The 13,538-nt window shown below is 45.1% G+C and overlaps 2 protein-coding genes across 4 annotated transcripts in view; both read left to right on the top strand.

The window, feature by feature from the left end:
• LOC118308749 (NACHT, LRR and PYD domains-containing protein 12-like) overlaps positions 1–13,538 on the top strand; it is a 988,189-nt gene that overhangs the window by 816,817 nt on the left and 157,834 nt on the right. The gene's annotated exons all lie outside the window — the stretch shown is intronic.
• raly (RALY heterogeneous nuclear ribonucleoprotein) overlaps positions 1–13,538 on the top strand; it is an 88,027-nt gene that overhangs the window by 46,873 nt on the left and 27,616 nt on the right. For both annotated transcript variants that reach the window (XM_035630161.2, XM_035630160.2), the window contains exon 2: positions 7,761–8,102. In XM_035630161.2, the coding sequence (XP_035486054.2) occupies positions 7,761–8,102 (342 nt within the window). The remainder of the gene's footprint in view (positions 1–7,760; positions 8,103–13,538) is intronic.

Below are 13,538 nucleotides of genomic sequence, written 5' to 3'. Positions count from 1 at the left end.
TAGCAAGAAGTTTGTGTGGTTACTCTCTGGGTATGTACCAATGATTCATGACATTTACGGTAGCTGGTCCAGGTGGCCCGTCTTGGGGCGGGCAAAGGTGATTCGGTGCGTTGGCCTGGACTGGCCATGCCCGCCCCATGCTGCCGGGTGTGTGGCCCAACTTCACCTGCAAGTGACTGTCAGAGCACACTTTGAAATGCGCTTTACCAATTCATTATTTTCCGAGTTTAATTCTCAAGAGACCACTACCAGCTAAATTAAATGACCGGAAAAAAAAAATCTCTCAATGGAATCTCTAATAGCTGATATAAATGTCAAACAAGAAAACTCTTTGCTCATTACTTTGCTTGACTCGAAGCCACCACGTTTTGGAATATTTTGGAACGGTACAGTTTGCAGGCTCTATATCACAGAGAGGCAATGATATATTGAACGTCGATCAATGTCACTGCACTGGCAGATAATTGTGTTTGTCTCTGGGAAATGTTTAAAATTAATCAAAGGGACTGACTGTGGTAAGTGACTGACTGCGGTGTTCAAAGCATCCCTGGGGTGATTTCGTGATGAAAGGCTGTAATATACTTGCAGGAGTCCACTTTGGCTCGAGACAAACCACCAGACAACATAATGGGCATGAAAAGTACATTTCCACCAGCGTTAAATGGGATTTTTTCCCCCGTTATTACGGTGAACTAAGATATATTGAGCCAAGATAAAAAGGGAGGGTCGGACAGACAGTCTTCAGGTCAAGTCTTTAAGAAAGAACAAAGATGGGGAAGTTTTTTCGAGCATGGAAAGAAATATACTTTGATTCTCACATAAGTATTTGAAAACTGGCCATGTGGTTCACTTGTGAGGTAAAACTAATGTGGTCCACCGCTGAGAGACGGAGCCCCTGCAGCGCTGCACCCTCGAGGCCCCACATGCAAACAGCAAGTGAGCACACGTGAATGAAACGTAAGTCAACGATGCACAAACCGATTGGAGCCACGGCGGTGTTTTGTATTCCCGCCGTTCGTTTTGTCATATTGTAAAAGAGTGTGTGTTCACAACGAGTCTGGCAGATGGGATGGATCTTGTAGGTACAGGTGTTGGACAGTGCCAATACTCCCAAATCAGGTTAAACAGCCATAAATGCAAATAATAGTTCATTAAGAAAGAAATAATTTACATTGTAATTTTCCACACATGGTGTAGTGGTTAGCACCTTCGCCTCACAGCAAGAAGGTTCTGGGTTCGAGTCCCGGTTCAACCAGGCCCTTTCTGTGTGGAGTTTGCATGTTCTCCCCGTGTGTGCGTGGGTTCTCTCCTGGTTCTCCGTCTTCCTCCCACAGTCCAGACACATGTAGAATGGGGTCAGGTTCATTGAGACTCTAAATTGACCGTAGGTGTGAATGTGGGAGTGAATGGTTGTCCGTCTCTGTATGTGGCCCTGTGATAGGCTGGAGACCTGTCCAGGGTGAACCCCGCCTCTCGCCCAATGGCAGCTGGGATTGGCTCCAGCCCCCCCGCGACCCTTAAAATGGATAAAGCGGTAGACGATGGATGGATGGATTTTCCACAAATTTGATAATATGCTTTCAGGAAAGCAGCGGCACTTCCTTAAAATGCTGAAGGACATATGAGTAACATGTCGACTCTTCCGTTCCTTTCGGAACCTTGACTCTAATGGTGCGTTCACACCGAACTCGAGAAGATTGCTCACGACGCCGGGCGACCTCGTGGCCAAAAATGTGAGACATTGAAACCAGCTTTAATTTGAGGATTTGTTATAGTAGGTCAAAGTTGAACCCAACAGAGTGTTTGTGTGTGTGTGTGTGTGTGTGTGTGTGTGTGTGCGCTTTTGCCTGTGTGTGTGCGTGCATGTGCATGCGAGATTGTGTGTATGCCAGCCTGCAGCCTTGCTGCGGGGCTTCCAGCTCGACTCTTCAGTCATACCGTGCCAAGAACTCGTGTGTGTGTGTGTGTGTGTGTGTGTGTGTGTGTGTGTGTGTGTGTGTGTGTGTTTACGATTCATGGATCTGAGTTTATCCTTTCGCCACAGCTGTTACCTCAAGCAGTAATTCATCATGAATGGATCAGGGTGGAAATGAAAGCTTAAAAGAATTTCAAGTGGCAAACGAAAAGGGGCGCTGTGAGTAAAAAAAAGATTATGCTCGACATGAATATGTGCATTATTATTTCACACACTATAAATTTTAACAAACACTAAAGTAAAGTTGAGTGACCCGATCTGAATTCACCGGATCTTGGTGATGACTTGGTGGTGACTGACTTTAGATTCATGAAATCCCCCCTTCCTCTCAAATCTGTGTCTCCTCTCGGACGTTTGACCTCCAGGCTGTTTATATTATCATCTCTTAAAAAGACCAGTTCCTGTGAGTTGCGTTTGTGGCATCGCAACTAGTCAAGAAGCCGAACCCGGTTGGAGAGGCAACTCACGCGAGTGCGACGTAGAAGCTGTAAAGTCCACTAGGTTAAGACCGATGGTCGGCCTCGACGGTCGTGTTCAAAGGTTCTGTGGATTAAAAGCATACCAACAAAGTATTTGTGTTAAGAGACAGAAATCGATTTCATATACCAGTTATCGGCCTCTTAGATTAGTAAAAATCGTTTGGCGTCGGCCCCGAAAAAACCATATCGGTCGAACCTCAAAGTCCACTTGTTACAATCACTAGGGGTGGGAATCTTTACCTCATTCGATTATAGAACGATTATCAATGCTTCTTGAAGCATCAAAAACAAACTCTATACATGATTCATTTTTTAAACAGATACATTTCTCTCCATTATATTTTATTAATAGTAATCAATGGAAGAGATGTGTTCACTTGAGGGTTATATATGCCAATATATTCCCCAGCAAAATCAACAACAACAACAACAGATGTGCCTGTCGCAGCGGGGGAAAAAAAGACTTCATTGCCAAATTGGAACTAGGAGGAAAAAGGACCGAACGCTTCCATGCGCTTGCTTTTAATGCAGCAGCAATCCGTCGTATCATTCCGGTCGGTTGCTCTTGTTTAGCCACGCTAACATGTAGCTTACAACGTAAACGCGACGCGCACGGTCTCTACGCCCGTGTCGTTCTGCCGTGAGGAACCGTCCTGCAGCCTGAAGCTCGGCGAGGGTAAGTTGCGTCTCAATGTCGGAAACTCAGTTGTGAAATTCAGGTTATGAATTTTTCGGCATCGAGAGATAATCGCTCAAAAGAGAATCGCGATGCATCTGAGAATCCAGATGCATCGCAATAGCGTGATGAAAATTGCGTACAAAGCCGTTGCAGAGACGCGAGCAGATTGCTAGCAGGATGCTAGCATGCTTCGTGTACATGATTGGTATTTTCTCACTCTTGTCGTTACTGGGTCGTTTTTTTTTAGATCACTTTGTTTACTCCACAGTCTTTGTTCCTTTCAAATTCATATCATTGTGTGTGTCCAAGTCCAGGTCTCCCTTTATAGAGGAAGACAAACTTCTCCTCCCCTGAAAGCAAACCTCTGAGAACGCGGAGCAGAAGTCGTCCCGGAGTTTTAAAGGTCAGCTCCGTGTGTGAATCTGTCAGGGCCCCGGTGGAACCACATCGGCCTTATTGGCTGCGGGAACATTGACAGTGAAAAGCCGCCGTGATTCATCCTATCGCAGCGTTGCAGCACCGCCTCCCGTTGTGAGCGCCTCTCGTCCAAGCGGCTCTAATCCCGGAGCTGCCGCCGCCGTCTCGCCTGTTCTCTTTATTATTATTATTATGAAGTGTCTTTTCTCGCCGCCTGCTCCCCGGCGGCGCGATGACCTTCCCTCGCTCGGGGCGGAGTCACTCCTTCATATTCCTGGCAGAAAACTTGACTTTTTTATTATGTACCTCATGTCGTCGTCCTCCTCCTGCTGAGCCTCAGCACCTTCTCTCAACCTCATCCTCATTCTGGCAGCTCCCCTCTCCTCTTTATGCAGCACTACACATGGGTAATACATACTCATAAATATATATAAAATCTGTATATAAAATTTATATAAAATCTGTTCATAACTTTTTTCAGGCAAAACAAATTCTACTGTTTCTGACCTCTTTCTTTAAAAAGAAAGAGGTCAGAAACATGAGCATTATTAATTATGGCTGTGACTGGAGTCACAGACATAATTAATAATGCTCATAATGAATTCTGTCCTGGTTACATCTGACACCAGAGAACATCAACATTAACATTAAGATAATCAGTTGTAGTTGTGGATTACATATGAAGGTGATACTGTGATTTATCAGTTGTCCCTTTTAAAGCAACAGAAACGAGACTAACATTTTTGTCAACCTGAGTCAAAAGCTGCATTTCCCTTCAGCGCAAAAGTGAAGATTAATCTACAGTGTGATATTTTAGGGATATTATTTACACTGACTTATGAAAACCCCTTTTTTATCTTCAACCTTTTGCAGGGAAGCTCCATTGTTTCAAAAATGAATTAGTTAAGTGATAAGTTAAAGAAAGAACAATAATGAAAATAGACAAATATACAGAATATAATTAAATGTGTATTTACAGAATACATATATAATAATAAAATATGAACAATCAACATACCCCAATAAAGTAAAAAAAAACAAAAAACGTCCACTCTCTCTCCCTCATTGAGGAGTCTATGAATATTCATGATATGCAAATAACACAGGCCCCGCCCACCAAAGCTGCTCGCCCTAGGTTGACCGTTGGAAGAATGTGATCAACAAGACGGTTAGAGGCGACATCGGAGAGATTCAACCATACAACGTTCTAATGCTAATGCTGACACACCTGCCAGCCTCTTGTGGATGCTAACCGCTAATGCTAACGGCAACTGTCTTCTGACACACTTGCCGTCCTCTCGTGGATGCTAACTGCTAATGCTAACTGTCTGCTGACACACCTGCCGTCCTCTCGTGATCCGCTGCCTCTGCGGCTCTGGAAGTTTCCGTTTTTTTGTTTGCCTCACATTTGCATATTCGACAACGATTCGTTTGAATTTCGAATTGCAGAGAAGTGAAACACAGAAATCAGAAGTTCATCATCATCATCATCATCTGTGTGATAAAATGTTCACGCACCAAAATCATTTGGCTCAGGTTTTAACTTTTGGAACTAAATGAGCACATTGAGCAGGAAACGGGACGCGTGGATCACCGTTACCGCTGTTCAATAAAACTCCCACGCTCACAGTCACGTATGATTTGATGATGAATTGACCCATAGAGATTATTCAGAACAGAACAGCGTCACTGAACTTCACTCAACTTCATCGTTTGAATGGTGAGTCACCATGTGGGAAAGAAACATGGCAGAATTTGACACAGAGTGTAATGAATCGTTCTGGGTTGATTTCATTTGTTTCCAGTGTTACGTGGCCAGTAATAAAATCATTTGCTCAAAATAGTTTTTAAGAAGTTAGACATTGGAAATAATCATTTAAAAGTGAATCTCTTACTTTTTTAACATCAAAAAAGAAAATGTCAATAACTATTCAATTTTAATTTTAATTTTCTATAATTCAGGATTCATTCATTTTCATGAGCGATGTGCAAATCAGTATCCGGCCGCAATCCCCGACTTTGATCACCTCTTTGGCAAGTTAACTATTTGTGATGCCTCTTTTAAACCAGCGCCTGAAGGCAGCGCCTGAAGGCAGCATTTGTAAAATCCCCCCCCCCACAAACACACACACACACACACACACACACACACACACACACACACACACACACACACACACACAGAATGACAGGGAGAGTCCAGGATATATGTGGAGAACTTCTTATAAAGCTCCTTTGGGCGTAAAGCTGGGCCCACGACGCCGCTCGCTCTCTTCTCAATGTGGGACTGCGAAGGCGGAAATGTTAATGGGTCTGAATCACTGAACCTGGAGAGCTTATCCGAATGCTAATCCAAAACACACGCACACACACACACACACACACACACACACACACACACAGATCATTGATCTGTGCTGGACGAGTCTTCTGGATCTGGTGATTCGCCTGAGGACTCAGACACGGGCGCCTGATGAGGTTTCTCCGACTCAAGTCATCCATACTTGAGATTAAATTTCTTTACAACAAAACCCCAACAGCAGACAGGGACTGTAGGAATCATAACCCCTTCTTTTCTAGGAAATATCATCACAAATATGAGTTTATTATCATCATTTATTAACGGCACCAGGAGGCGTTGGGACGGCCGGTGTACATCACAACTGAACTAAGTCGGATCACAATAGCTACGCTTCCATCAACCTATTTCTATTCACATTTTGAAGTATCACATCACACAACCCTGCTTAAAGTACGTTCCTCTGTCTCACACACACACACATGATGGATTTGCCGTATCAACAATATTCCGTTTTCCACTAAACGTGGAGCTGCTGAAACAAACTCTCACAATTCCCTCGGGGTCGGGTTCAATTTGATTCATTAGAGTTCGACCAATCAGGTTCACGCTTGCTCCGTCACTGGGAAGGTGCAGTATAGAAAGGACACACACACACACACACACACAGCTCGCAGTGCTGAATCATAAACTTTCGCTGCTTCCTGGAACTGAACTCGCTGCTGAATAATTGTAATGAGGGAGAGGGAAAAGCAGCCAAGCGGTAATAAAGACAGATACTGTACATTTTATGGGCCAGAAATATGTGGACCAATTTTTTTTAAATGGATTTGGAGGCTTCGCTGTTGTTCAGATGAGAGGAAATCGGCTGCTACAGCTTGAATTAATATTTCCGACAACGCCGCGGTGGTTCCAACTTCGCGCCGTTGTCGGCCGGGAAATTGTACGTATCACGATGAAACCCCCCCGGGGCAGTGCACGGGCCGACGCTGGGCGACTGACTTGCAGGCAGTACCATGTGTCCTCTTTATTTGGTTTCTGTTTTTATGGTTTGGTCGGAAAAATGAATTATAATATTCTTTTTTTATTTGATTCCCATCAGCGGGTTTGTGGTTTTTGGTTTTTTCTTTGTTCCGATGATTGGATTTTGTTATTTCTTTGATTACCTTTTGATTTGTTTTGTTGTTGTTTGTTCTTTTCACTTTTGGGTCTGACAATTTTGTGGAGTTCAATTTGTTGGAAATTGGAATTTTCTTTAGTTTTTGGTTGATTCTAAGAAGTGTCTGATATTTTGAGTTCTGATTCGGTAGTTAAAGCCCCCTGCCCAATTCAATGGTAGGGGAAACACTGGGGTCTCCGTGTGAGAAATCACCTTTGAGCCGCGTTCTGCTGCTTCACACCGATGGTTTTCCGACAGGGCGCTGGAATATACAGATTTTTGTCTTCTTCTATAATTTCAATGCAAACATAAAGTATGGATGTTTTAATTGACTTATGACTCTGACGGTGGTGTAGTGGTCAGCGCTGTCGCCTCACACCGCGAGAAGGTCCTGGGCTCGAAGCCCGGTTCCAACCAACCAGGGCCTTTCTGTGTATGCGTGGGTTCTCTCCGGGTTCTCCGGCTTCTTCCCACAGTCCAAAGACGTGTAGATTGGTTCTAGGTGAATTGAAGACTCTAAATTGACCGTAGGTGTGAATTTGAGAGTGAATGGTTTTATTTGTCTCTGTTTGCTGCCCAATGTCAGCTGGGATTGGCTCTTCCAGCCCCGCGACCATTAAATGGATAAAGCGGTAGATCATCAGTACGTTCCTCAAACGTCACAGTCGGCGAGGTTGGGGCGTCCCAGCTCTCCGACATCATCTCTCTTTCAACGACTAACGCAGGCTCATGTTCTCTTTCGTTCCCTTCAGATCCCCCACCGTCGTCTCTCCGCGTCTCCACCCTCCCGATCCGTCCAATCCGCCCGTCGGCTACTCCGCCCTCCGTCTGTCCGGCGATGTCGCTGAAGGTCCAGACCAGCAATGTGACCAACAAGACAGACCCAAAGTCCCTCAACTCGCGGGTGTTCATCGGCAACCTGAACACGGCGGTGGTGAAGAAGTCGGACGTGGAGAGCATCTTCTCCAAATACGGCCGCGTGCTGGGCTGCTCCGTGCACAAGGGCTACGCCTTCGTCCAGTACGCCGGCGAGAGGCACGCCAGGGGCGCCGTGGTCGGCGAGAACGGCAGGGTGCTGGCGGGACAGACGCTCGGTGAGTCGGCGGGATTGTTTGAGACTTTTTCATGTACAAAATGATAAAACGGTGATTACATGTTGACGCTAAAGCTCATAGTTTTAGCTTTTGGGCGAAACCGAACAAAATGAAACACTTGTTTTTTTTTACAGTTTCCATTTATTTTGCCAAATGCTTCAACATTGAATACTTGAAATAGCCTCAATGTGCTTTATTGTCTTGATTTTCAGGGGGAAAATGAATTACAAAAGTACAATTTATAAATATGTATTTATTTATTTATGTAACACTGAACTTTTTTTTACATTCTTGCAGACATTTTATCAACAAAGCACAATTTAACTTAAAATGAATAAATTTACTTTTATTTTTGATCGCCTCATTAAAAACATAGTTTTGGTTTTTTTTGCTATTTTCGGCCGAAAAATTTCGGTTGCCGGACGTTCGGTGCGACCCTAGAAATCTGCTTATTATAAAAACACTGCAATCCTGACATTGTCCAGAACTGAAATAATCCGCCCGCGAGCAAACACTGAAGCTCATTCAGATGGTAAATTGACATCTTATACTTTGTTTAAAAATAAACCAGATTTGAACTTTTACTTCAGGTTTTAAGAACTTACCACTTACGCCAGCTCAGATCATATCTTCTGCCTAAAAATGGAGATAATGAGGTCCTAATTCTAGGCCATGAGAGCCGAGTTCTCATTGTCCTCGGCGTTCAAGCGGTTTAAGTGGCAAACCACATGAGAAGAAATGAGAAGAACAAACAAGGAGACGGCCGCGACGCTCGGCCCCAGCTTCAGATCTTTTCTCCTTTTTAATGTCAGTGCAAATTGAAACTTGTGAGGTCTGAGGATACAAAGATGCAAAGTCTGAATGAGAGAGAAAAAGGGGGGGAAAAGGATATGTTTGACTTCTTTGCTCAATCAAAGAATTATCAAAATTGTTGTTGATTTAGTTTCTGTTGGAACGGAACATTTCGGCCCTACCCTCGGTTTCTGTTCCCGCTGTTCAAACAACAGAGCCGCAGAAAACTTCTCCACGATTCCGGAGAGTTATTTCAACCTTGATGCCAAATCTGCGGGACGATCGGTCAAATTTCACAGACCGACACACGATGGGATGCTTGTTTGTGTCCCATATGTTTGGGTTTAGTGATGATCCGCCGCATTAAAACTTGCATTTCTGCCACAATGTCTGCGCTTGTTTTGGATAATGAAAGGCCTGAACATGTGGGACCGACCGGGATACGAAGTCTTGATGGACGTACGCCGTATCTTTCACGATTACATTTTTGGACAGAATCTTGTGAATGACTGTAGGTCGAACAGATTTGTTTTCAACCTCTGTCCATTTGTTTGTTTGTCAGCAGAAGATAGCCCCGCCCCTGGAACCTCTAATGAGCCCTGAGTGCCATTAAATCCATTTTCCCTTTTGAAGGGTTTTGTGCTGACTCGCTCCCGCCCTTCCTCTGCGTTGCTGTGTCAGAGAGGAAATGGGATTTGCACGGAGTGTGCCTTTAAGCTGCCGGAGTTTTTCCCTCCCTCCGTCTGTCCATCCGTCCGTCTGTCTGTCTCTCCGACTGTCTGTCTGTCTGTCTGTCCGTCCGTCCGTCCGTCTGTCTGTCCGTCTGTCTGTCTGTCTGTCTCTCCGACTGTCTGTCTGTCTGTCCGTCCGTCCGTCTGTCCGTCTGTCCGTCTGTCTGTCTGTCTGTCTGTCTCTCCGACTGTCTGTCTGTCTGTCTGTCTGTCTGTCTGTCCGTCCGTCCGTCCGTCCGTCCGTCCGTCCGTCCGTCTGACTGTCTGTCACTCCGACTGTCTGTCTGTCTGTCTGTCTGTCTGTCTGTCCGTCCGTCCGTCCGTCCGTCCGTCTGTCTGACTGTCTGACGGAGCAGGAAGAGACGAGCTGACAGCGACCTGGTGCGAAGTACTCAAACGGAACATTTCTTTAATAATCCTCTGTCAATGCAGTGTGTGTGTGTGTGTGTGTGTTGTGTGTGTGAGAGCGTGTGCGTGCGCGAACATAAAGTATGAATGAGTGTTACTGAAAGTACAAGTGAAAATGTGCGTGTTGTTCTGGGTTGAAGGGACAATTGTACTTGCTCACTTGCAACATACACACACACTCAATTACATGTTAGATTTCTCAGAAGGCTCAATCAGTTTGTGTGTGTGTGTGTGTGTGAGTGTGTGTGTGTGTGTGTGTGTGTGTGTGTGTGCGTGTGTGTGTGTTCCAGCCCACCGTGTGCTTTTACTTGGGAGGCACAGAGTTTATAATATGAGATTCTCACACATTATCACTACCTTGGCTCTTTGGTTTGCAGGCAAACACATGACTTCAAACATAAAAGTAAATGTGATAATGATGATTATTTTTTATAGCACCTGTAAAAGTCAACGATACAAACCAACTGCTTCACATAAAAAATAAAAAAACAAGATAACAGGCCAAAAAAAAAAACATACAGAGGAAATGGAATATCATATATATATCATATCCTGTCGTAATTTTTACCGCTCCTACGTCACTGCCTTCGTTAGCACACTGCTACGACTTCTGGCCCACTGCTGCCACCGACTGTCCATCTGTGGAATAACGCCAAAGAGTTCCTCCAAACAAAAGTGGGACCTTCTCGTAAAAATATGCCTTCATGGCCAATAAACACCAGAGGAACCATTTTTTGTGTTTATTTACACTGGTGTGGGGACGAGGTGCTGCCCCGAGTGAAGGAGTTGAAGTATCTCGGGGTCTTGTTCACCGGAGGGGCGAGTTCTGGGTCGGAAGGGGGTTCTGGGTTGGAAGGGGTATCCCCTTCGGAAGGGGGATCCCTTCCGGCCTGGGGGCGCCTCGAGATCCCCCAGGAGGAGCTGGAAAGTGTGGCCAGGGAGAAGGATGTCTTGAACACCCTGCTGAGCCCGCTGACTCCGCAACCTGATCCCAGATAATCGGAAGAAGCTGGAAAGATGGATGGATGGAAGGATGGAAGGATTACACTGGTGTGTTGAAATTGAAAGCGAGAGATTGTCTTCTTCTGTTCGAAAGTGTTGCTGAGGCGGTGGCTTCTACCTGGTCCAACCAGACAGTAGCTTGTGAAGTAGGTGGACCTGGGAGTCTGGTAACGGACTGGCTATTCTTTCCCGTGGGCGAGCTACGTCGATGGGTGAGCTAATGACCCCTAACATGCTCAGCTATTCCGTTTCCAAACTGGACCATAGTTTGCCAGGTTCGCTGGCAGGTCACACATGGGCTCAGTCAGTCATTAGCTGGACGGTTTTAGTCAATGGTGAGAATTTGTGTGGCTTTACGAGCTCAAAATGCACTTACTTATTACAAAAAAAGCAACTGCATGTTGTTGTAAACTGATTTAGGTACAAATGTATTTATTTGTACATGTTAACATATTTAAGGTCATGCTCAAGTGGCGAGGTGTTGAGGCCCGTACGTATGAAGCTGGATAGTTTAAGAGGATTGTCCAGGTTCTCGCTCGGTCATTATTGGAGCGCTGAGGGAGACGTTGAGGGGCAATGGTCAATCAGATCTATAGTATTAGCGCTAAAGTTTGAAGCATCAACTTCAGGTTTAAACATGGCAACGTAACATCAGAGCTCAGAATATGAAAGCGGCTGGAGGGGAAAAAACCTCGAACAAGAAGAAGAACAGACTGTTTCCAATTTGTTGATCGACAGAAGAAGTGAAGGTGTCGACGGTTTGTGGACAGACTGAATTGGCCTGCTGCTCCGAGACACATTCTCAGTCAATAGTGTGTGTGTGTGTGTGTGTGTGTGTGTGTGTGTGTGTGTGTGTGTGTGTGTGTGTGTGTGTGTGTGTGTGTGTGTGTGTGTGTGTGCACGCTGCGTTCAGGGACTTTCCCTTTGAATAACAATACCCTGCAGGAGACTTATTAATTGAGGCATATGGAGCGTGCATGTGTGCTTGTGTGTGTGTGTGTGTGTGTGTGTGTGTGTGTGAGAGTGTGTGTGTGTGTGTGTGTTTGTGTTTTGCACCTTTATTTTTCCCTAGGTCAGGAAGGGGAAGGTCAATAAAAGTTTTGGTTGGCTGAAGGTGTGTGTGTGTGTGTGTGTGTGTGTGTGTGTGTGTGTGTGTGTGTTTGAGGCAGTGATCCAGAACTTTGACTACAGCCAGGTGTGGAAAGAGCAGGCGGGAGTCCAGTGGTTTGCAAGGACACACACACACACACACACACACACACACACACACACACACACACACACACACCCACACAGACTTCTTCCCCTGTAAACTCCCTCTTTATTTTATTTCACTTCTCCCTGCTCCGTCGTGTTGTTTTTGGAAAATTACTCAACCGAGAAAATGGAAACAATTGTAATCCCAAGGATCTGAATTTTTCAGCGCCGCCACTTGACACGTCGTCTGACGTGACTGTAAATCGTCCGTCGTATTCGACATATTCATCATGGCCTCCTGTTGAGATGACTCTATTTGTGATTTAAGTCTTTTAGAGATTCCTCAACGGGGCAGAGCCTTTTCCAGCAGATTTAATTATATAATCGTTTCCCATCAATAGTCAATCCCGTGACTCGTTACAAACAGTCATTTTTACGATCCTGCTCAAATGATGGGAATTACGATGTCAGTCTGCAGACGATCTCGTGCTCTGACGGGGGCCAGAAACGAGAAAATTGACTTTGAAACATATTCCTAAGAAAGATTGTTAAAAGTTCTCATTGGAGGTGTAAACACAGATGTGCCTCTAAATCTGACGTCATGTCAACGTCTCTTGGAAATTCCCAGCCTCTCCCAACTGCCGCCTTCGCTGCTTGGCGTTTGTCCCGTGTCTGCGTGGGGTGTCCTCCTGCAGGTGCCCCCTCCCACGATTGCACGCTGGGTGAAAAGTGAAAACGTTAGCTCTATTCCCCCTCTAATGAGACCACGGTGAAGTGTTCCACACGGCCCCCCAGGTGCATGCTGGGAATTTCTGAAGACCGTACACAGGAGAAAGGGAGTTGGAAGGACGGATGGGTTAATGACGGACGGCTGAATCACAGGTGCGTGATTGTTTCCTCGTGTGGGGAACAGAGCGAGGCATTAGCCGCCCACGCGGCGCAAACACCCAGAACGAATGAATCCAAATGAACAGCTGAATTTAAAGCAACAGGACGTCTCAAGATTTCTCGCGGTGTATTCCATTCTGTTGTTGAACCTTTACATATTCCACAGGGAAAATGAGATCTTCTGCAAATAGAGACATATAAACCATTAGCGGTAAAGATCACAGTTACATCTACCGGAAAGAGCAAAAGGTGAAGCCGAAGCTACAACATTCAACATTTCAACCAAATACATTGCAAGGTACTGATCATTAAAAGTCACGTCAACATTTTATTGAACATTTGTCCTTTTAATGATCCTATTTCAACATTTTGAAGACAAACACGTTCTGTCTTCAACTCTGTGGAGTGAAATCAACTT

The sequence above is a fragment of the Scophthalmus maximus genome, chromosome 6 (genome assembly GCF_022379125.1).
Source record: "Scophthalmus maximus strain ysfricsl-2021 chromosome 6, ASM2237912v1, whole genome shotgun sequence".
Classification (NCBI taxonomy): Eukaryota; Metazoa; Chordata; class Actinopteri; order Pleuronectiformes; family Scophthalmidae; genus Scophthalmus; species Scophthalmus maximus.
The sequence above is the reverse complement of the archived record's forward strand: the minus strand, read 5'-3'. Positions and strand labels throughout refer to the sequence as shown.